This window comes from Syngnathus scovelli, chromosome 20, assembly GCF_024217435.2.
Source record: "Syngnathus scovelli strain Florida chromosome 20, RoL_Ssco_1.2, whole genome shotgun sequence".
Lineage (NCBI taxonomy): Eukaryota > Metazoa > Chordata > Actinopteri > Syngnathiformes > Syngnathidae > Syngnathus > Syngnathus scovelli.
This window is the reverse complement of record NC_090866.1, coordinates 5,867,081-5,890,127: the sequence shown is the minus strand read 5'-3', so window position 1 is coordinate 5,890,127 and position 23,047 is coordinate 5,867,081. Positions and strand designations below refer to the sequence as shown.

At 43.4% G+C, this 23,047-nt stretch overlaps 4 protein-coding genes across 14 annotated transcripts; 3 read left to right on the top strand and 1 right to left on the bottom strand.

The window, feature by feature from the left end:
• Positions 1 to 545: 545 nt before the first annotated feature.
• Positions 546 to 4,644, top strand: LOC125989796 (solute carrier family 23 member 1-like). 3 transcript variants are annotated; one of them, XM_049756111.2, is made up of 12 exons: positions 549 to 753; positions 1,320 to 1,469; positions 1,558 to 1,715; positions 1,843 to 2,002; positions 2,071 to 2,252; positions 2,346 to 2,466; positions 2,528 to 2,684; positions 2,754 to 3,007; positions 3,073 to 3,237; positions 3,293 to 3,401; positions 3,477 to 3,572; positions 3,636 to 3,908. In XM_049756111.2, the coding sequence occupies exons 1-12, from the start codon at positions 658 to 660 to the stop codon at positions 3,809 to 3,811; spliced, it is 1,824 nt and encodes a 607-aa protein (XP_049612068.1). In that variant the 5' UTR covers positions 549 to 657; the 3' UTR covers positions 3,812 to 3,908. The 3 variants fall into 3 exon arrangements, with proteins under 3 accessions (XP_049612067.1, XP_049612068.1, XP_049612069.1); XM_049756112.1 differs by having other exon boundaries at positions 655 to 757; XM_049756110.2 differs by having other exon boundaries at positions 546 to 753; positions 2,528 to 3,007; positions 3,636 to 4,644.
• Positions 4,645 to 5,479: 835 nt separating this feature from the next.
• gpcpd1 (glycerophosphocholine phosphodiesterase 1) lies at positions 5,480 to 13,532 on the top strand. Of its 8 annotated transcripts, none has more exons than XM_049756101.2 (20): positions 5,480 to 5,753; positions 6,494 to 6,559; positions 6,747 to 6,837; positions 6,923 to 7,007; positions 7,795 to 7,870; positions 8,382 to 8,423; positions 8,678 to 8,801; positions 8,912 to 9,152; positions 9,222 to 9,384; positions 9,463 to 9,592; positions 9,700 to 9,754; positions 9,840 to 9,935; positions 10,038 to 10,112; positions 10,180 to 10,219; positions 10,314 to 10,372; positions 10,444 to 10,509; positions 10,578 to 10,714; positions 10,894 to 11,029; positions 11,107 to 11,267; positions 12,714 to 13,532. In XM_049756101.2, exons 2-20 carry the CDS (start codon positions 6,511 to 6,513, stop codon positions 12,916 to 12,918), a joined length of 2,031 nt encoding a protein of 676 aa, XP_049612058.1. In that variant the 5' UTR covers positions 5,480 to 5,753; positions 6,494 to 6,510; the 3' UTR covers positions 12,919 to 13,532. The 8 variants fall into 8 exon arrangements, with proteins under 8 accessions (XP_049612058.1, XP_068505258.1, XP_049612062.1 ...); XM_068649157.1 differs by lacking the exons at positions 5,480 to 5,753; positions 6,747 to 6,837 and adding exons at positions 5,767 to 5,907; positions 6,048 to 6,091; XM_049756105.2 differs by lacking the exon at positions 5,480 to 5,753 and adding an exon at positions 5,810 to 5,893.
• A 518-nt stretch (positions 13,533 to 14,050) lies between these two features.
• Positions 14,051 to 17,697, top strand: napbb (N-ethylmaleimide-sensitive factor attachment protein, beta b). Its single transcript, XM_049756113.2, has 11 exons — positions 14,051 to 14,287; positions 14,869 to 14,948; positions 15,095 to 15,211; positions 15,492 to 15,538; positions 15,691 to 15,768; positions 15,850 to 15,905; positions 16,090 to 16,174; positions 16,346 to 16,450; positions 16,524 to 16,592; positions 16,674 to 16,724; positions 16,989 to 17,697. Exons 1-11 carry the CDS (start codon positions 14,187 to 14,189, stop codon positions 17,088 to 17,090), a joined length of 891 nt encoding a protein of 296 aa, XP_049612070.1. The 5' UTR covers positions 14,051 to 14,186; the 3' UTR covers positions 17,091 to 17,697.
• A 706-nt stretch (positions 17,698 to 18,403) lies between these two features.
• On the bottom strand, positions 18,404 to 23,010 carry LOC125989794 (GDNF-inducible zinc finger protein 1). Of its 2 annotated transcripts, none has more exons than XM_049756098.2 (8): positions 22,748 to 23,010; positions 21,096 to 21,868; positions 20,785 to 20,968; positions 20,538 to 20,698; positions 20,230 to 20,324; positions 20,000 to 20,167; positions 19,764 to 19,921; positions 18,404 to 18,788 (listed from the first exon to the last, which is right to left on the bottom strand). In XM_049756098.2, exons 2-8 carry the CDS (start codon positions 21,854 to 21,856, stop codon positions 18,501 to 18,503), a joined length of 1,815 nt encoding a protein of 604 aa, XP_049612055.1. In that variant the 5' UTR covers positions 21,857 to 21,868; positions 22,748 to 23,010; the 3' UTR covers positions 18,404 to 18,500. The 2 variants fall into 2 exon arrangements, with proteins under 2 accessions (XP_049612055.1, XP_049612057.1); XM_049756100.1 differs by lacking the exon at positions 22,748 to 23,010 and adding an exon at positions 22,634 to 22,738.
• Between the last annotated feature and the right edge of the window lie 37 nt (positions 23,011 to 23,047).

Sequence of the window (23,047 nt, the reverse complement as noted above, 5' to 3'; positions counted from 1 at the left end):
CACACCCAGGAATGTGGCTATGTTCATGTGACGCAGATGTGAAGACTGAAGCTTGGACTTGGAAGTTTGTTAGTAACTGGTTATAAAAAGTCTACACACCCCAATTCCAGTCCCACGTTATTGTCAAATAAAAAAAAAAATCATTTAAATTTTCGTCAAAGTCAAAGTCAGCTTTATTGTCAATTTCTCCACATGCCAGAGACACACAAAGAAACCGAAATTTCGTTCCCCCCTATCCCACGGTGACAAGACATGGCTCACAACAGACAAACAAGTAAACAAGTATAACAAAAGTGTGCTGAATAAATAATGAATAAATAACACAACAATAAATAAATAAATAAGAGGAGCAGAAAAAAAAAGGAGCAAGTGCGCGTACAGCAGTACGCACGCTACGCAGAAGGGGGTAGCGAGTTCAGGGCCCACACCTTTAATGTGTTGTATAACGAATATATGTCAGTAATGTGGTTGCACAAGTGTGCACACCCAGGAATGCAGCTATGTTCATGTGACGCAGATGTAAAGACTGAAGCTTGGACTTGACAGAGCAAACATTTGATGGTCCTTTCAATCATTAGCAGCAAGCAATGACAAACTTTGGTTAACTTGGCTAGCTTCCTTCTGCTAACGCAACAACAGTGGTCGAGAGCTACGATCATGATTAGCCGCAATATTCAAGCGTCTCCTTCTTCTTCTGCCGCAGAAACGTTTGGACAAGGGAAGTCGGCCTGTCACTGCCAGGAGTTGATTTGTGTAGGTAAAGTTTAAGTTTGATAAAAATATATTTGAGTGGCTCAGTAGGAATAATCGGTGCAAAATGGTTTTGCCTTCAAACTTGTGTTATTAATTCTTACAAATATTTATAGTATGAGCAATAAGCGGAAAAAAAGTGAAGAATCTTAATGAACTCTTTAGGGAGGTAAAGTACAATTGAGCCCAAATCTTTGTGGATAAATAATTGATGAGCATTATGTGGATATTACATCTCATTTTGCTCGAGGAGGAATCAAATCAAAACACGACATTTTATTCAATTGATCTCTGTGTCAATTAAAAGTCTGTTTATGTGACTGTTGGTGTTTCTTCCCTTTTGTGGCCTTTTAGTTGAGACACTGGCGATTAAGGTGAAAGGTCAGCGAGTAGCAATCTAATTATTTACAAATTAATCCAACCTCAGGTGACAAGTGTCAATCAAATCATGACGCTTAAATAAAAGAGGACGTTGACCTTTATTTGAATGGATAATCTTGTTGTTTAGAGCAAGATTGGGACCAAGAAAGGAGCTGAATGTTTTTGCTTGTGTTTGTGCACACATTTAGATGGAGGAGGACAAAATGGAGGTCGGGGGAGATCCCCTAAAGTCTTTCATGGGTGGAAGCGGTGACAAAGTGGAGCGTAACAACAGAGTGACCGTGTACAGTGTAACGGAGACCCCTCCCTGGTACCTGTGCGTTTTTTTGGCCTTTCAGGTGATTCCAAAACAAAATAAAAAAAAGTATATTTTTGCCACGCCCCCCCCCTATCCAATTAACCACGTTGGTTTCTTCCACTCCACAGCATTACCTGACGGCATTTGGCAGCAACATCGCCATCCCGCTCATCTTAGCGGACGGATTGTGCTTGCAGCACGACGGCTTGACCCAGAGTCACCTCATCAACACCATCTTCTTTGTTTCGGGTCTGTGCACCATTCTGCAGGTCATCTTCGGCATCAGGTGCCAACATGCAAAACATTTGGACCCCTCGGTGACATGAATTGAATTAAGCTAATGCTAATTCATATTTAGATTATTTACTGATGCACAATTTGAGAATGATCACATTGGTTCCTTTTCTTGGGAGACTTCCCATCCTGCAGGGAGGCACCTTCGCCTTACTCACTCCAGCGTTGTCCATGTTGTCCATACCTGAATTCCAGTGTCCGTCTTGGACCCAAAATGCCAGCTTGGTGGACACGTCCTCACCTGTCTTCATCGAAGTGTGGCAGACGCGATTGAAAACAGTAAGCCATCGCAACCGTTGTCAAATTTCATGGGATTAAAGATCGGGTTCTATTTTGCCTCCACCAAGCTTCAGGGCTCCATCATGGTGGCGTCACTCCTGCAGATCCTGGTGGGATTCTCTGGACTGGTGGGATTCCTCATGCGTTTTGTCGGCCCGCTCACCATCGCGCCCACCATCTCGCTCATCGGTTTGTCCATATTTGATGCGGCCGGAGTCCGGGCCGGCAGCCACTGGGGAATCTCAGTCACGTGCGTCGATTCCACTTGTGTGTTGAGCCTGTGAGGGGTCAAAAGGTCCACAAATTCTAACCGGAGGCTCGGCCACATAATTTGCTTCCTCAGGACTGCGGCGTTGATCATCCTGTTCTCTCAGTACTTGCGCTTCGTCGGGCTTCCTCTTCCCGCCTACAGCAAGGCCAGGAACTTGCACACAAAAAAGTTCTACATTTTCCAAACCATGCCCGTAGGTCCTCAAAATGCTAAACTATGGTTAGCGTACTATGCTAACAATTGATGTCGATTAGATTCTGCTGGGAATTGCCGTGTCCTGGTTAGTGTGCCACCTGCTCACCATCTACGACGTGCTGCCGTCTGATCCGGACCGATACGGACACCAGGCCCGGACTGACGTGAAGGGGGACGTGGTTGGTCAGGCTTCCTGGTTCGTCCTGCCTTATCCAGGTGAGCTTTTCAATGGATCCACAAACTTTTTGGGCCGATCCCTGATCAAGAACTGCTTTTTGTCTCCAGGCCAGTGGGGCATCCCGGCGGTGAGCCTGGCAGGAGTTATCGGAATGATGGCGGGAATCGTGTGCTCCATGGCCGAGTCGGTGGGCGACTACTACGCGTGCGCCAAGCTGTCGGGGGCGCCGCCTCCGCCCAAGCACGCCATCAACCGAGGAATCGGCGTCGAAGGGATCGGCAGCTTGCTGGCGGGGGCCTTTGGCACCGGTAACGGCACCACCTCCTTCAGCGAGAACGTGGCCGCCCTGGGCATCACCAAGGTTGGTACCCTTTCGTATGCGGGTCTCCAACTTTTTGAATTTGTGGCGCTGTGTCCGGGGCACAGGTGGGAAGTCGAGTGGTGATTCTGCTCAGCGGAGTCGTCATGATACTGATGGGGGTCTTGGGTAAAATCGGAGCCATCTTCTCCACCATCCCCAACCCCGTGATTGGAGGGATGTTCTTGATCATGTTCGGGGTCATCGCTGCGACGGGGATCTCCAACCTGCAGGTTAATCTTTTTTTTTTATCCAGGAGTTATCATAACCTTACGTGTTGTTTTTTAGTCAACAGATATGAATTCCTCCAGGAACATCTTTGTGTTCGGGTTCTCCTTGTTTTCCGGGCTGGTTGTTCCTAATTGGGTCACGAAGAATCCGAACATCTTTGCCACAGGTCTGCTGCATTTCCTTCATAGTCCAAGTTCACATTCAACACCCCATAAAAATATCTCCATGTGTTTTTCCATAGGTGTGAGCGAGGTGGACGCGGTGCTGCGGATTCTTTTTACAACTCAAATGTTCGTCGGAGGCTTCCTGGGCTTCTTCTTGGACAACACCATTCCCGGTAACTTTACGGCTAAACTAACCTCAGCTGTCCATGTTGCTCAGAGATTTTCTCATGATACAGGCACCAAGCGTGAGCGCGGACTATTGGTCTCGGATGAAACACACCTAGAGGCTTCCAGAATCTTGGAAACGGCCGACATTTACAACCTCCCATTCGGCATCACAAAGCGGCTGTCGTCACGGCCTTGGGTCCGCTACATCCCGTTCTGCCCATGGAGAGGGCTCGAGGCTCGGTGACAGTACCCGCAAAGGTTCTGTTTTTGTACCCTTGATATCAGTACTTATCTATTTTTCTGACAGTGTAGCAGGCAATAAAATATGTGGCTAGCAATTATGTTTTTATCACTGCACTCGGTCGTTTTTTATGATATTGCTTTGCGACGATTCCATGAGAGATAACAGCCTGAAAGGAAATAAGTCAGAATCTTGTCAGCTATGAGGAGAGTTGCATACACAACCCAGGTTGAACCTTGCTGATCCTCACAAAGTCCAGTGACTGTGTCTTTTTTTTTCAAAGCCATACGATTATGCAGCTGGAAAGTCTGCTGCTCCAACTCACGGCGATAACATCAGACAATACGAGTGCACACCATGATGATTTTCATAAGATGAATTATACAAGGCGGGCATTACAGAAGCAGACCAGCTTGTTCAATGAAGCCGCATAAGTTCATTAAAGTCAAACAGGAGCGAGACTCTAGTTGTTTATTCTAAAGTCTGCCTCCCCCTTTGTTGTAGAACAAATTTGTGTGCAAACTGGGAAAACTTTAAAACCTAAATAAGGCAAATAAAAAAAGAAATAGGCTTAGAAAGAAGATTGTAATTTCTGTTGCTATTTAATCACACCACAAAGCTTAACACGGCCAATTTTGCTCAGTTTGACAAATGACCTTATAAAGCTCACATATATAACACATAGTAGCCAGACTTCAAACTAATATTTTTAATTGCTTTGTGTATTTGTCTACTCTAATGAATGTTTGCCCAAAACTCCACACGGGAAAGTGCAGGAGCACTCCCCGGTGCGAGAACTTAAATAAAATATTCATATGCATGCTGCAGGCTTCTCACTCCCCTTTTTGACTTCTCTTTCTACGGCTTCTCCAGTCAGTGGTCGTTAACAAACTTACTCTGCAGACTTTAAGGAACTGTCCCCACCAAAATAATATAATTGCAATAGTTTTAATGAGCTTCCATTCCCAATCTGAATGAATGGGGCTTGCAGGCATGCAGGAGTAACGATCGGCAAGGACGTTGCAGTATTAGTTTTCAACACTAGGTGGTGGAAAAGAGTTGGTTTTGTTTATGTGCGTGAGGTGTTGGCAGAGAAGATAAGATGTTTTTTTATTTCTATATTCTTTAAATGACTTAGCGGAACTGTGCAGTTTTAGACTTGATAACGATAGTAATTATTACTGCTATCGAGTTCGAAGCCAGCTAAGCTTTATTTTGTTAACAAAGTTCAAAGTGTGTTGATTGGGACGTAGTGAAAGTGTGGTTTACGACCACTGCGGACATATGTAAACGCCTCACGCGTCACTGTGACTCGTTTGACCCTTGTTTAGAGAAATAAAATAAAATAAAGATAAAACACGAGACTTTGACCTCTTAACACGTGAGCACGACTACTATGCAGAGTGAAACGTATGATTAGCCATTATCCAGCATGGGCCGGTTTCAGCTTGTTTACGTGTGAGGGAAATGCCAAACAGAAGAATAAACGCTTTCAAAATAAACGCACAGATATACCTTTTGCTTATGGAAATTATTAAAAGGCAATATAGCACTACAAAAATTGGTTTACTTTAGTATTTAAATTGCAATCATGCCAAAATATTAACAACACATTTTAGAAAAGTTACATTCCAGCGCATTAGTTGTTTTATTTTGAAGTTGCATCCCCTCCGTTACCGCTAACCGCACCTTTGCTGCGCTTCAGTCTCAGACACAGCTTTTGTTTGATCATTTCTGCGAGTTTGCACCTTCTCACGGGCGTTAAGTCGTTTACGTTCACATTCTTTGGAAATTAAACTTATCATCGATGGTATTTTTCGGTGTCGGGCGGCAATGGCTCGTGGCAGCGTCGTTGGGAGCTTCGCGACCGCTCATAAAGATGTTTTTGTAACCTAACCCTCAGGCCTCGCCTCCATCATGGTGATTTCCATCGCTGCATAAAAAGGTAATTAACGACTTTGAAACCTGTCGGACTAGCTTTACCCGATCTAAGTAATTATTCGTCCACTTACTGTAGGATAGTGTACTGGATTCAAAATAAATCAACAAACCGTAATCGACATCCGGGGACTTGCTTCACATTCAGTACGCGTTGGCAGGTCTAGTTACTAAATGTATTTACAATTTGTCCACCTTTCAATTTTGTGTTGTGCTGTTTATTCAATATTTTGGAAACGTAATACCTCGTGACTAACCGATACATTTGAAAATTTTACTCCAATGTTTCCTGAAAAGCCAGAATAAATTAAACCAATGGCTCTTCCTAATATCTGTCGTTGAGAGGTAGGATTTTTTTACTCATCAAATCGGAAGGACTATCACGTCTTATATTTTCATTATTGTTCATCTTTCTTCTTTCTGGTATTTGTTGATTGTCAAATTGATTATCCTTTTGGTACAAATAACCCTTTTTTTTTCAATACAGTTTAAAAAGAATTTCTTTAAAATGGTAACCATAAATAAAAATGTGTGCTTTCAATGGCATTTACATTAAATGATTTTATAACCTGTCACTGATAGAGGAACTACTTTAAAACGTTTGCCTGTCTCAATATTTGAAATAATCGATAATCATCGATAACGTAATTGCGTACTATCGGCAGTTGTTACATAACATGTGACGTGGATTATTGAGTCAGACATGTATATGATGTCTCTCCTACTTGTGTTGTTGGTGTGTGCCAGCCATCAGTGTGTCAACAATGGGGGTCTCCCAGGTAACTCTGACTGTCGGCGGAGAAACGTGTCCAGGTTTGTTCAACCCGGCTGACGCACCACAAAAATAAATAACAATACACTTCACCGATTTACTCTTTGCAGCAGTTCTTGCTCATAACACAGATAGTAAGGGTTGACATGTGTTTAGAATTGTTTAGCTAGTGTGTGCTACTGGGCTTTTATTTCATGTTTAAAATTTCCACTTGTGAATATTACTCAGGGGAAGTGATTGCCGTGGTCGGGAGTTGTGAATCCCTTGGCAACTGGAGCTACCAAAAAGCGGTGGTCTTGAACACCCTGAGCGGAGAGGGGTTGGTTGAACGGGTTTTGTAATTCCACAAAGGCTTGGAAGTTCTTTTTTTTTTCATCCTGATTGTATTGTGCTCGTTTCACCAGGAATACATGGACGACTACGGTCACCATTCCCAGAGGAGTCGAGGTCAAGTACCGCTTCTTCAAGGGCTTCTTTCTGGACCCAAAAGTGAGTTGTTTATTAATAACTCACTGATCCCGTCAGTCAAATGTCTCAGGATTTTGGGTGCAGTACACAAAAACAAGAAGAAGATTTTGTGCTGACATGACATGTTTTCTAGCTTGTGACATGGCCAAGGGCGATGTAGCTAAATGTCTCAGGATTTTGGGTGCGGTACGCAAAAACAAGAAAACAAGAAGAAGATTTCGTCCTGACATGACATGTTTTCTAGCTTGTGACATGGCCAAGGGCGATGTAGCTGAATGACTTCTGACAACAACACGTTTTTTTTCTTTTTTTCTTCTTTTGACTGTGAATATAAAAATTAAAAAAAAAATTAAAATATTGACCTTGACCTCCCTGTGAATGACTGTGACTAATTATCTAATCTAGTTATTATTGCAGACTGGACTAAAAGGTGGTTAAAATCTTTACTGCCATAACTGAAATGATAAGCTATAGTTCCTCCTATGCACACGTGGACTAAATTGTATTTATCAAAATAATATTCTTCAAGCCATTTTCTTTTAGCTTTGTCTTCAAAGTATGGTGCCAAGCTCTCTTTAAAGTGGTGCAACAATTCTACATATTCAACATGGTGATTCCAACCCGGGGGTTAGCGGAGGCTAGCATTTCTGTTTCCTTCTTCTCTAACAAATCCCCCCTTTTCAGATATGCCCAAGCTGACTGATTGTCTGGTCCAGAGATGACTTGAGGAGCAGACGGAAAACTTTTTATACGCATGCTGTGTGCATTAAAAATGTGGAAAAACAAAAAACAAACATTGTACTTGCAGAGTGCGGGCGAGCCTTGTCAGGTGATAGTCAATGTGTGGGAGAGCCATCTTCAGCCCCGCACCATGAGCACCACAGGTATTACAACAGGTGCACAATGTGCTTGGCTTGGGCAAAGCTTGTTAATAAATTTTCAGAAAAAAAATGTCACTAGAAAGCAACCCCCCCCCCTCAGTAGAACATTCAACACATGTTGGCTTGCGAAAGCGATGCGCTCGGATAGTTTCTGGAACGAGCTTTGTCAACCAGTAAACGCTGCGGTCGTTGCTTGGGGTGACTCTGCGATGTTTGCGCTTGCAGGCCAAACTTGTTCTAGGTAAGCTGACTGCATAAAGCTTTTTGTCACACCACCTGTAATTAATCTTACACGGCAATCTTGGTGGCAAATACTTTTCGGTGGGAGCGGTTTATCAGGCAAGGCATCACGTTGGAATCTTTTAATAGTTGCAATTCGAATTTTGACAAAATAATGTAATATTGTAATGTAAAGTGGTTGTTAATGGGAACTACTCTGGATTGAGAGGTTAGCCTTTTTTTTTTTTTTTTTTTTCCTCTTTGCTACCTCTAATGCTGTTTTCCTTCATTACAGCATCCCACCTGAGTGTCAACAACGGACAGTTTGGAATTCACAGTAAGTCAAATATACAAAATAACAGAAGAATTCAAATTGATAATTTTTTTTTTTTTTAAACACCATAAAATGAAGAAAAAAAATCCTGTTTATTTTACCTTAACCTAAGATGAGGCTCTTAATGCAGAAGTGCAACTAAGCAGAAAAGTTGTCCTTCCTCATTTAAAAAAAAAACCCAAAACGTCTGACAATCGCTTATTGTCAGCAACCACACTTGACACATTTCTTTCTCCTGTGTCTTCCCACGCCTTTAGATGGTTTCAAGTCCATCGACATCGGCTGGCTCACATGCCAGACGGAGATCCGCTTACGTCTGCACTATTCCAAGATGTCTCCGGTGTCAATCACTAAGAAGAAATTCAAGAAGTCCCGCTTCAGGTAGGCCCACACCCTCTTCGTAGAATATTTTGAGCCCTTTTTTTCTTTAGTGCAGCTGTGACGTAGATTATTTTCACTGACTTTGGCTTTGTACTGCTCGTCTGTTTCAGAATCAAACTGACACTGGAGGGCGTTGAGGAGGAGGACGATGAGGAGGAAGGGGAAAGCAGTCCTTCGTCCCCGCACAAGGTGCCCACCACCCTGGAGATCAGCATGATCAGCTCCAAATGCTACAAGTCGCGCCACTCGCAGCCCGAGTGCGGCTACTACCTGGAGCCTTCGCAGTGGACCGAGTACAGCATCCACAGCATGGACCCCGACAACCTGGAGCTCACTTTTGAGTTCTTTGAGGCAAGAAGAGTCACGTGGAGAGGGGTGAGGCTGCCTTTGAGGGACTTCATCTAATCGAGGGACTTGCAGGAGGATCTGAGCGAGCGCGTGGTCCAGGGTGACCCTCAACCGGGGCACGTGGGCACCGCCTGCCTCCTCTCCTCCACCTTCCTGGAGAGCGGCCGGGACCACGGCCTCGTCACGCTGCCCATCATGGGGCGCAACTCCAGGCAGACCATCGGCAAAGTGCGAGGTAGGGACTCGCTCAAGATGGAGGGTGAGTCGACAGTGAGGAAGAAGCCCCCCTTACCCATGTGTTGTGTTGCCGCAGTGGACTACCTGGTGATCAGGCCCATCTCGGGGCTGCAATGCGACATGAGAGCCACCTTCACAAAATACTGGAAGAAAGGAAAGTCCTTGAACGTTGGCCACCGGGGAGCTGGCAGCACGCATGCCGCCAAGTAAGTCCGCTCAATTCTTATCCACCTGAAGCTGTCGCCAGAGCGCTGGCTCATAAGTAGGAATTGGTGTCAAGGAAGTACTCCAAAATGGACTGTTATGTTTCCAGGCATCACAGAGTGCGAGAGAACACCATTGCTTCGTTTCGGAGCGCCGCCAATCACGTATGTCTCTCGGGATGCAGACGAAAACTTTTATTTTCACTACAGCATGCCGTTTCCAAAGTACACGCCGTGTTTGAACATGCAGGGCGCTGCCTACGTGGAGTTTGACGTCCACCTCTCCAAGGACACGGTGCCCATCGTGTACCATGACCTCACGTGCTGCATCGCCACCAAAAAAAAGGTAACAACCTTGGATTGAGATTGCAAAGTACAAACGGGACGTCATAACATTTCCTTGAACTGGCTGTTTGTGTCTTTTGTATTTGTCGTGACTTTTTTCCAGAAAAATGACCAGGCTGTAGAGCTAATCGAAGTCCCTGTGAAGGATCTGACTTTTGATCAGCTGCAACTTCTGAAGGTAACACTCCTGATTTGCTGTGCAGTTCTCAATTTGTTAATCGTGTGTATTTGTATTGTTTACTCAGCTGGCTCACGTCACCGCCATGAAGGGAAGCGACCTCAAAGGTCTGTTTCCCCCCCACACACACACAAAAAAAACTGAGTCAGATATGACACTAAATAAACAGAACACAGCTGACGGGTGAGTGTTTTGTTTCAGACGTGATGGAGGACGACGAGGAAATTGACGAGCATCAGCCCTTCCCGTCACTTTCGCAGGTAAGACTCGACAAGCATCAAGCGCTTCTTTCGACATCTTGATTGAATTAAATCCCCCCCCTCTTCCTCAGCTCTTCCAGGCTGTCCCAGAAAACGTGGGCTTTAACATCGAACTCAAATGGATCTCTCAGATGAAGGTGAACACGGCTTAAAACAGAACATGGCAGCCAAATGCACGGCAAAGTTTTCAACCTTTTCTCAACAGGACGGGTCATGGGAAGGCAACATGTCCACCTACTTCAACATGAACAAGTTCTTAGACATCATTTTGTCGTGCATTCTGCGGGAAGGAGGCGAGCGACGGATCGTCTTCTCTTGCTTCGACCCCGATATCTGCTCCATGTAAGCTTTCGAAGAAAAATACAAATTCAGCTGACTTTATCAAGATTGTACTAACCTTTACCTCCAATGAACTTTTACTTACTTGGACAAACTTTGTACTAAAAAAAAAAAAAACCTTCTTGTGCAGTATATAATCTTACTAAATCAGATTAACATGTTTTCTTGTGTTTGTCCCTCAGGGTGCGCCGTAAGCAGAACAAGTACCCCATCCTTTTCTTGACGCAGGGCGTCTCTAAAAAATATCCTGAGCTGATGGACATCCGCTGCCAGAACACCGAGATCGCCATGAGCTTCGCTCAAAGCGAGGATATCCTAGTACGAACCTCCCCTCTCGTTTTTACATTATACACTAGCGCATCATGCTGATGAATATCAACAAATGTCTCATTCAGGGTATCAGCGCTCACACCGAGGAGCTGCTGATCAACGTGAACCTCATCAGGGAGGCGCAGGTCAAAGGCCTGGTGGTGTTCAGCTGGGGCGACGATAACAACGACCACGAGAACAGGAGGAAGCTGAGGGAGCAGGGCATCGATGGACTCATCTATGACAGGCAAGACAAAGCACAGCAAATGGCGCAACTTGCCTGTGATGACCAAAATATTCGATCGTGTATTCATTCTGGAGCAGGTCAGGGAGTTTGAGGGGGAAAGCTGCATTCGAAGGCAGGTTGTGTGGGCTTTTTTCCACTTCTGCCCTCACAAGTTTTTCACAAATACTTTCCAAGTCTTCACGCTCATACTTGTTCCGTCAGACAAGATACTAAGCAGCTTGATGTGACCTCTGCTCTGCTCCTCCCCTCCACATTCCACTTCATCTACCATTGCCACATGTTCCAGAGGCCCTTGTGTTAACTCTTATGTTTTTTTTCCACCCCCAGAATTACAGAATCCTCACTGCCAAATTCTGACTCGAGTTCCTCAGAATCCTGTAAAGTCTCTCTGGCATTTTAGTGCTTGGATGCTCAGTTTTTACGTTATCAATGGCCCTCAATGATAATGCAAGACAGTTGACTCGTCCTACACACTTGGACTGAACCCGGGCGGTTGGTCAACTGCCTTGACTTATCATTCTTTTTGACCTCATGGACCCTGGCATGCCCCCCTCCCCTCTCTCTTGCGGCTGAGTTGCTTCAAACATGAATGAATATCTTTTGCATGAGGCACTTGGCGTGTTTTCACTATAACAGCTACGGGCCACAAAACAGCCCCCGGGTCAAGGTTTGAACAAACAGGCAGTCCTAATGAGCCTCGTCAAACATTTCCTCCTTTATGCGGCTAACAACTGTTAATTTGCGCATATAGATATTTAACATCAAGGATTTTAGTAGTGTAAACATTACAGAGCAAACACTCTGTTTTGATCTCTGCAGCATGTAATGCTCCGGGGATTAAATGTGATAGTCCTTAAAGGGATTGACGTATCGCTTTACTTGAAAAGCTTAAAAGCTCACCAGCCTTCTGGCTCAACATTTGGGTTACTTAGCTGTCTCTCTCACACGCACACACACACGTTACTGGGAAAAAAAATCCTCAAACTGTAGACAAAAAACAAAAAAGTATGGTGAACCTCTTACATATCCAGCTGACCTCTTTATCAATATGCACTTGCCGGCTCAAAGTGGAACTCTTAACAGATGGGCTATTGTGTGCTTTGGAACCGTGGCATGGCATCTTACAATCTGATTGCAGTTCATAGAATATAAAATGCCTTGAGCTTTGGAAAAAAAAAAAAAAAAAACAAAACAAGCCTGCAGTTGTATTTCGAGGCCCAATTAGAAGTATTAGTAAGTGACGTAAGAGCAATTAATGCAATCAACCATGGAGACAAAAATGAAAGCAGGTTTGTATGCATTGTGCTGTCAACAAAAATGGGTGCATGAACAAGTTGATTCATATCCCATATTTGTAGCTTGCAAAATGATGACTAGCTTAATTGTTGCTCACTTGTTTGCTGTGCTCTAATAACCGTTTTGTTTGGTGGCGGTGTTATCTCACAGAATCTGCGAGGACCAAGCGGAACAGCCCAACTTTTTCCAGGTGGAGGAGCAACACTCCCTAAGGGAGGTCATCACTGAGGAAACAATGAAGAGTCCCGCCTGCTCCTGCTTCTCCATACCGTGCTCTACGGCACCATGCTCCGTCGGCAAGGAACAGTCCTGCAACGGCAGCGCCGAGTCTGACTCGGGCCTCAGCTCTTCATAGTCCCATCCAGTTCTCACAAAAGGGATTTTGTGTTTTGAGCTTGAACTCTTCTAGCACCTCCAGTTTATGTGCACAAAATGGCCACTGTACATTTTGATTGTAGCGATAACTAGCATATTCATCCAGAGTTCAAGCATGGATATAATACAATGCGACATTATGTGCCATTATTTTACATTTATTGAGTTTTTTTTGGGGGGGGTGTCAAATGAGCAGATTGTGTAGATGGCCTTTTCATGAATCACAGTAATGGAAGTGATTATGTGGCACTTGAAGTGTAAATATGCAATACGTCACCTTTTAAACTTGATGCTTGTTGATGCTTGTTGACTTTGTGGTGCTCATTGGTTCCACTCCTTTTTGTTTTGATTTTTGTTTTTGTTTCAATTGGGTCATGGCAACAATCACTCTTAGTGATAAATGGGAAGCCTTATGGATGGGGAGGGAGGTTTGCCTTCTGTTACATTGTTGTGCATTCCCAAATATTTGATTGCATGATAGGTGGTGTATCTCACGCAACAAAGACATTTGCATCACACAAAACCAAGTTGTTGCAGCAGAATGTGTAAAGCAAGCGTGGTAATCCTTGAGGTAAATAAAGTATCAAAAATTAACCTGCTTTCATTGTCTAGCACTAAGAAATTAGCTCAACAGCTTTCATTGTCTAGCACTAAGAAATTAGCTCAACAGTGTCCAATTGATTGCATAAATTTTGGATCACATGTATAAGGTTATTTGACGCCTCTAGGCAACGAACAGTAACCCTCCTACCCCAATTTCTTATGTTAATAAAGGTGTGTTATACATTATGTTGATAATAAAAGTGTTTTACATTATATTGATTTCTAGGTCACTTGTGAGTTGTAATCTTCTGGCGCCATCTGCTGTCTAGAATTATGAGTTTTATTTATATATTTAATTTGTGTCCGTTTTATTTTTTTATTTCATTTGGGTTATTAGGTAAGATATTGCGTAAGAAACGGTACAAGCTAATATAAGACCCAAAAAATTAAAACGATATAAATGTTTATTGACATTTCTACGCGTGTTAAAACGTACGTATTTACGTTGAGGTGGGAGTTGTAGTTCTGTTCGATTTAAATGTCATGCGCAGGTGCTAGAAAAACACAGCAACTCCCATGATGCACCACTAAAGCCTCTAACAGCCACACTGCTGTGTAAAACTGCCCCCTGTAATCCCTGCTCTGACAACTCAATCCTCTGGGGTTCTTTTCTGCCTTTAAACACAAAATTTATAACCTAAAATCATGGACAACAGCGGAAAAGAAAAGGAGGCACTACAGCTCATGGCCGACGCCGACAAGAAAGCCAAGTCGTCGGGCTCTTTTTTGGGAGGGATGTTTGGCGGGTAAGGGACGCAGTTTTACGTGATATATTACCTGCCGTTATTGGCACACAGACCTTTTCTTTACGCCTTGAACCGACTTGTTAATGTATTAAATACCATAAGTAAATCACAAATGTAGGCATTAAACCACAGTGGCGTTGACACTTGTTATTTATGCTAACTCACAGGTTAGCCTCCCTCTACTTTAAACAAGCTAGCTTAATATTATATATTTTTTACTCATTCACGACATTTTTGTCTACTTTTCGGCAGCTACCTAATAATTTAATAAGCGAATTTGGCAACACATAATTATTAGAACAAAAATTACTAAGGGTACAGCGTTGGGATTATTCAGCATTTTAATGGTTGGTTGAATTTGTTATGCAGAATATTTAAATACTTAAAAAGACAATGTAGTAGTAGTAACAATGGCTGACCTTGCATCAATGTCATTTCCCTTAAAATTATTCAGTGGCTACCTCGTTATTATCATTATTACCAAGATTAACTCCCCAGAGGATGTATGGCAATGAATTAGTGACATTATGCAGTTTTTTTTAATTGTTATATACCTTTTACCCTCTGTATTTTTCATATAGAGGACATCACAAAGTGGAGGAGGCCTGTGAGATGTACTGCAGAGCGGCCAACATGTTCAAGATGGCCAAGAACTGGAGTGGTGAGATAAGAACGTGAATAACAAACAACAAAAAACACCTGCAAGGATGCCTTTTTTTTGCACAGTGCAGCACTTTGTGATAGTGCTGCCAAGTTAATGCTGACTCACAGTACTGAATGTTAAATATTTTTTTTATTTTTTTTTAGCTGCTGGTGGAGCGTTTTGTAAGGCCGCGCACCTCCACATGCAACTGCAGAACAAACACGACTGCGCTACCAGTTTCATCGATGCCGGCAATGCATACAAGAAGTCTGATCCCAATGGTGAGTCTCTGGACTGAGGTCATAAAGCCTTTAAAAATTATACGGGGGATGTTTCAAGTCTTATTTTAACATTCTTAACCGTGGTACAAGTCTACTGAGGTGTCAATTTCTAACTTTCCGCTGTACACAATTTATTGTCTCCAGCAGCCATTTTGTGCATCTTTGTGGTGTGCTTTTTAACTTCTGTCCTATCATATAAACTAACACTTCATGTCTTCACATTCCCCCCCCCCCCCCCCCCTTTTCCTATTCTTCTTTTTCTTCTTTTTGCTGCCAAAAGAGGCAATCAAGTGTTTAAATGCCGCCATCGATATTTACACAGACATGGTAAGGAAGTAGATCACGTACTAACTAGACACAACTTTAAGCAAACAAGATAAAGATAATCAATATAAGAGCTGTCTCGAAAGATAATTGTGCAAAATTTTGACTGACTCTTGCAGTGTACAATTAATTACTAAATAATAAATGCCTTCCAGGGAAGATTCACCATCGCCGCCAAACATCATATCAGCATTGCCGAAATATACGAGGCTGACCTGGTGGACATCGAAAAAGTATAATAATCATTTATTGTGGAATTGCATTGCACTGTTGCGTGAGCATATGTTTACAGTATTTCTTTTTCTTTTGCAAAGGCAATTGCACATTATGAGCAAGCGGCAGACTACTACAAGGGAGAGGAATCAAACAGGTATTCCACATTGTTGATATGTTCAAGACATTTCTATAAGAATGGTGATATGATTTTGGAAAAATTCAGTAATGTTTATTTGTGATTATAAATATTTAATCAATAGATTTATAGTATTTGTAAGCTTTGGTTCCACCTCTGTGTCTGATGAAATCACAAACCTTACGACTTCTTCTCTTCTTAGTTCGGCCAACAAGTGTTTGCTGAAGGTGGGGTCCTACTGTGCTCAGTTGGAGCAGTACCAGAAGGCCATTGAGATCTATGAGCAGGTAAAAGCTGAGCCACACAGTCTGGCCTAAATGGGGCATAGCATTGATCCTTGTGGGACACCGATTACTGCTAAAAATTTGCATTGTCTGTGCAATTGATGATGTCATCAAATGGTGTAATCTGTATGCATAATGAGGATTGATGATGTTTATTAATATAAATATTCGCAGGTTGGTGCCAACACGATGGACAACCCGCTGCTTAAGTACAGCGCCAAGGAGTATTTCTTCAAAGCGTCTCTGTGCCATTTTATTGTGGACGAGCTCAACGCCAAGGCAAGTGTGCCTCTTTAGAGCTTCCATTACACTGCTTGTAGGATGTTGTCCCATCTCAGTGTGTCCTCCCCAGATCGCTGTGGAGAAATATGAGGAGATGTTCCCGGCTTTTTCTGATTCCAGAGAGTGCAAACTGTTGAAGGTAGCCATTTTTTAATTTTTGCTTCTTCTCATTTTTGTTTTTGATAACCTACATTTTGTTTTTGTTTTTTTTTTCCCCAAGAAACTGCTCGAGGCACATGAGGAACAGAACAGCGAGGCTTTCACAGAGGCGGTAAGTCTGTTTAGGAGTCTCAAGGCCCTTTAATTATAAGTTTAATTCCACGTTTAATACCTCCTTTGACGACCCAGGCTAAAATGTGCTCCTCTCTAATGTGCAGAGCTTAAGCACGAACAGTCGCCGTTGCCCAAATGTGTAGTCAGTGAATGGGACGAACGATCACATCACATCCACCCTTCTTCCTTTATCACCCGTTTCCCCTCTTTTCTCCGCAATCTGCTTCTTCCTTGACAATCGCACCATGCTTTTGTGGTCCAGGTCAAGGAGTTCGACTCCATCTCGCGTCTGGACCAGTGGCACACCACACTGCTGCTGCGCATCAAAAAGAGCATCCAGGGCGATGAGGGAGACCTCAAATGAGATCAAGCGGACACCCGCACAGATAGACTGGACAAACAAGTCGCACGCATGGTTCCTCTCCCCCTTCCCTTTCCTTCCACACATGTGATAAGGCACTGCTTTACAGTAACGCTTTCTTCCAAATCCAATCGGAATGTTAAGCATCCCCACATGCTCTCCTCTTGGGTGTAGGACTGCCGCGTACCTTTTTATTGTTACTATGTTAGTCAAGTTCATTAACCATTAAAAGTATGCATTATATTTTATTTATGAATACGTTGAAAATGTAGTTGCGGGTTCAGAAATTTCAGAAACGCGTTGAGACTGTTACGCATGACATAAGTCACTTGATTATTCCCCGCTACGTGGTTATAATACCTCAGGATTGTTTTATTTTTATGACTGATTTTTGCTCGGTTTCAATACTTACTGACAGCTAGGCTGCCATGTTGGGAGCCATGTCATTTTGTGTCATTTCCACTCCTCGCTAAGCATGCCCCTCCCCTACCCATCACTCACCACAGTATCCAGTTTCTTCTGGATCTTGAGGGAAAACAAAAAAAAAAATTCAAAATAGAAAGACCTTTGTGCTTGTGCAAATGGACAATAAAGTTATATTCTATCCCTATTAATGGTATTAAGGTGGTTTGTACATGGTCATTCGAGTACTTTTGCTATATAACAACTCAATAACAAAAGATTCTGAACAAAGACTTTCTCTTTCTGACGCATATATTTGCCATTGTGTCAAACTGCTGCAGTATAGCGCCAACTACTGCTGAAGAGGACTTAATTGACGTGAGATTTTTTTTTTTTTAACCTTAAGTATTGGTGGTATTGGCAGTCTCCACGAGTACCCAATACTTCACTCGCTCATCCCTAGTCAAAAGTCTTGCTTTAAATGGCCACGCTTAGGTTTTTCCAGCCAGTATATTTATACTCTTACCATTCCTGTTTTATGTGTTTGAGGATCTGATTTAAGTGCTCACTCAGCCCGCAGTTATAAAAGTCTTATAAAATGTTGGCCACGGTTCAAATATCCAGGAACTCAGTTTTGTAACAGTTTATCACATGCCACAAGCTCACGCAAATCCTCTGAAACGCTTCAACTTTCCAGCCTGTATAGTTTGTGGGGAATTTGCGCCACCTTGTGGCTACTTGTGATGCACCGCTAGAAAAAAAAAACGAGAACCTAGACGTTAAAACTACTTTCTGGGTAACTGTAACAGAAATGTTCATAGTATTCATAACAAAGTCATTAAATAGTTTCTGCAACTTGTTTTTATGCTGGGTGTTAGCCACAATTTATGTACAAAAGCTAAAATAACCACAAATTGTAATTATTACCGCCATGATTAAATGGGGTATTTATTTTCATTCAGATTTCAGAGGGATTCGCTTGGTTGTCATTTGCCACATTGAAACTTTTTTTCACATCTCTTCAGACACGACCACTGTCAGAATGTTCGGTTGCGCCTCCTCCTCTTGGGGAGCCAAAATGGTTTGCGAGGTGACCTCTTCCATCAGGGATGACATGCTGGGGGTATCGGAGGAGATTTCCTCCACGGGCATGTAAAAAGGTCTGTCCAAAGTGATGAAGTCGTTGCTATCTGACGTTACCACCTGAGCCTCGAGCTTGTCTTGAGCTTTGGATTCCTTCTCCACATTACCCTCTAAGACGACCAGGTAGTTCTTCCACGGAGCATTGGCATCATGAATCTAAAGTTGAGAAACAGTGGAGGAAAAGGTCACAAGATAAATGATTTCTTAATTTACTATGAAATGAGTAGTTAGCTACCGTAATTTCCGGACTATAAGCCGCACAGGACTATAAGCCGCATCAGCTAAAATTCAGGGATATTTTAGTTTTTTTCTTACATAAGCCGCACCGGACTATAAGCCGCACGTGCACGAGTTTTTTACAAAGAAAGACAGTACACAGAAAGACGTGAAAATCCATAAATACGCCGCGCCGCCATTTAAGCCTCAGGGTTCAAAGTAACCTTCTGAATAAAATGCATTAAAAGCTCACATTCATTACAACTTGTTTTTGGTGAGCAAAATGTCAGAAGAATTGAATTTAAATGCTGATGGATTGGGTTTTAATACAATGCAGATGGTCCAAACAGCGCCACTGCTTTGTGTAATCTCTGAGTCACATGGCAGAGTAAGAGAAAGGGTTTAGAGCCCTTTGACGCAGGTCATCTCACGTGCATTCCTACTAAAGCTCATAATAGTCACAAGCAACACAGCCAGAATAAGCAGCAGCCATAGTAGTGTTTCAAAATAGTATTTTTGTTGTTTTTTTCTTCAAGATACCGCACAACAGTGGTCCACAGCCTTTTTACGAGTGTATAAAAGTGATCAAGTCATCACAAAAATCATGAATAAAAATAAGCAAAAATAAAATAAAAATAATAAAATAATAAATAAAATAAAATAAAAAAATAAAAATAATAAATAAAAGTGATCAAGTCATCACAAAAATCATGAATAAAAATAAGCAAAAATAAAATAAAATAAGCCGCACCTGACTGTAAGCTGCAGGGTTCAACATTTTGGGAAAAAATCGTGGCTTATAGTCGGGAAATTACGGTAGTTATTTCTTTTTTTTTTTTTTTAAATTCACCGTCGTGTTAGTTAAGTTGGTTGTACTTTTGTTTCTTGGATCATCATGTTACGAGTGATACTCACCTTGGTGTGACGGCGAAGAGTAGACGTGTCGGTGAAAGTGCGGCTGCACAAGACGCACATGTAGGGCTTTTCGCCGGTGTGGATACGCTGGTGCCGCTTAAGGGCGTTGAGCTGCGTAAAATGCTTGCCGCAGTCATTGCAGGCGTAAGGACGTTCACCTGGGACGGAGCAGGGTGTCAAACGACTGTCAGCTTTAAATACTTGCGTGCTACAGATGATCCGAATTGGATGCTCACCTGTGTGCACCGCCAAATGCTGCCGTAGCGAGTTCCTCTGACCGAAGTTGCGGCCGCAGTACTTGCACTTGAACGGCTTGGCGCCGGTGTGGACGTTGGTGTGGTTGCGCAGGTACTCCTTGGCTGCGAAGCCCTTCCCGCAGATCTCGCACTTAAAAGGCTTCTCACCTTGAACAACAGAAGTTGACCATAGCGCTATGAAAGATAAGATCCTAATTGGGTTGTCTTACCCATGTGGGAGCGTTTGTGATAGGCCAGTGAGTTTCTCTGTTTGAAGCGGGCGTCACACATGTCGCAGGCGAAGGGCTTCTCATCCGTGTGGGACCTGAACACAGCCATACTCTGATGTCATATTTCACAATGGCAACAGACAAAAGAGCTCCCATTTGGAATGCATTGGCTGGCAAGATAAAAAAGATGTGACTATGTTGTCATCCCTGTGGGACAATAATAGCAAAGTACCTTTTGACATTAAGTGATCTGTACGCTTTGAGCCACCAAAGATCCAAAACAGGACTTTTCAACATCAAGCTCCTACCTTTCGTGCATGTTGAGAGCCGACTTCTGGACGAAGCGGGAACCGCACTTAGTGCAAACATAGTTCTTGATCCCGCGATGCATCCGCGTGTGCAACATGAGCGATGCTTTGGACCTCAACCACTTGCCACATTCAGAACACATATGTGGACCATCATGCACCTTAAAAGCAAAGGACGAGTCAGGAAGTGTGGTGAAGTGAATGGACTACTGAAGGGGACTGGTTGGAGCATTTGAAAATTCCTGACCAGTTTTTTGTGGCGGGCCACATCCTTCTTGCGCTTGAAAGTCTTGGCGCAGACATCGCAGGTGGAGAGCCGTTCGCTGCTGTGAACGTGCTTCTCGTGGAGCCTCAAGCTGCTGCGGTTGGAGAAAGTCTTCATGCAGGTCTTGCATTGATGGACCAGCTTACCTTTGAGTGCCTGGCAGGTGCTGTTGCAAAGCAGGAGGAGAACAACTTGAGGCACTGGTTGATGAATGAAGTTTTCCCACACTGCCACATTGAGGCTTCAAAAATAGGCTAGTAAATAAAAATAAGGTGTCCCAACCTAGCACCAACCTCACGTGCTTCCGGTAGCTCCGCTCGTAGTGGAAGCTCCGCTGACAGTCATTGCACAGGAACTTCCTCTTGGAGGTTCTCTTGGACACCATGCCACTCTCATCATCGTCCTCGCCTGCGGACACCAGCACTGTTTCCTCTGCGTCGTTTAGACTCTGCGTGTCCTTATCAAAGTGAGATGAGGATGCATATGTGGTGTCATTGTCCTCTTCAGCATTAAATGCCTCATCTTCAGTTGGGATGCACCATTTGAGTTTGCTGCGCTTCCTTTTGGAAATTTTTGAAAGGCACTCAGAGCTCTCCGGAGGCAGTTGATGATTTTGCTGCTTCTTTATGCCAGTCTCGGTCGCTGGTGATGACTCTACCACATCTGACTGCGAAGTATGATTTATGCCGCAAACTCTGGCCAGCTCCTCACATTTCAAAATCTTGGCGGCCGCTTGCATGTCCTCCATCCTGCTCTGAGCCACCTCCGCCTTACCCGTGTACACAAACTCCAAAAAGTCAGAAAAGTCACATGGATGCATGTTGGAGAGCGTGATCTGGTCAGGGGTGGCGTCCAGTGATAGAAAGATGTTCCTGAAGTAATCGCTAGAAGCTGCGAGAACCACCCGATGAGCCTGAAATGTCTGCGCGTGGCCCTGGTAGTCAACCTGGACCGTGATGTCACTCAGGTGTCCCTGCAGCCTCAGGTGGTGGAGGGCATTCAGGATATTCTGGTGGTGTGTTTGGGAGCTGAGCTGGATCACCTCTGTGCCCATCTTGTAGTGAGTCTGGAAAGAAATTGAGTTGAACTGCAGGGTTTAGTCGGTGCCAAAAAGATGTGCTTTGAGTTACAAGTGACCCATTGCATTTTTTGAGATACAAACTGTTGTTGCCCAGCTCAGTGGATTAGTGGGCCCAGCTCAGTGGCCTAGTGGTAGAGTGTCCGCCCTGAGACTGGATGGTTGTGGGTTTATACCCCGGGTCATACCAAAGACTATAAAAATGGGACCCATTGCCTCCCTGGTTGGCAATCTGCATTAAGGGTTGGAATTGTGGGTTTAGATCACCATATGTTTCCCAAGCGCGGCACCGCTGCTGCTCACTGCTCCCCTCTCCCCCAGGGGATTGATCCAAATCACATGGGGATGGGTTAAATGCAGAGGACAAATTTCACCGATCATTGGGACTTTAACTTTTTTGGGACAATTATTAATCTTATTGTAATGCATAATATAAAATAAACTTTATTTGTATGGATGGGAGGTAAGAAGGGTAGAGGCAACATAAGATATATAGAAGGCTAAAAGAAGGGGGGGGGGGGGGGGAGGTACGTGCCACCTAACATTGTCTTTGAAACCGTAATTCGAATCCTTGCGTAACTATTAAATGTGTTAACACATGCAGCAACAAACGTGCATAGATCACAGGCCGTAACCGTAATGGCATTTGTGTTATAACAATGTAACGACTGCAACCATGTGGTTTTCACGTACAAAACAGTTGGTCAGGGTTCTGATATTTGCACAATTGGCAATACGATTTGACCAACCTACCGTTAAATTGCATAGAAAAACACGGGATCTGTTACTGCTAATTATAGCATCGCGCGGATGAGAGTGTGTGCGGCGAAAATTGTTGAAGAGAGAGAGAGAGAGCGTCTTTCTTACCGTAAGGTTGCTAAAATGGCAGCCCCACGAACAGTAGCGAACGCTGATCCCTGTGAGTACTCAAAACACATACGGAACTTAATCCGCAGGGAAAAAGGTGGACGGCAACACAACTTAGACAAACAAAATGAAGGCAAACTAATGTTAAACAGGGATAATAACGTGCAATATATCTTAAAAATATATGCAAGGTTGCAGGAAATATTGTTCATGGGGGAAAAATTCAAACATAATATTGGTCTTGTGTTCTTAGGACTTCCTTTCGCAATAAAGTTAAAACGAGTTTGTCACCAATAGCTT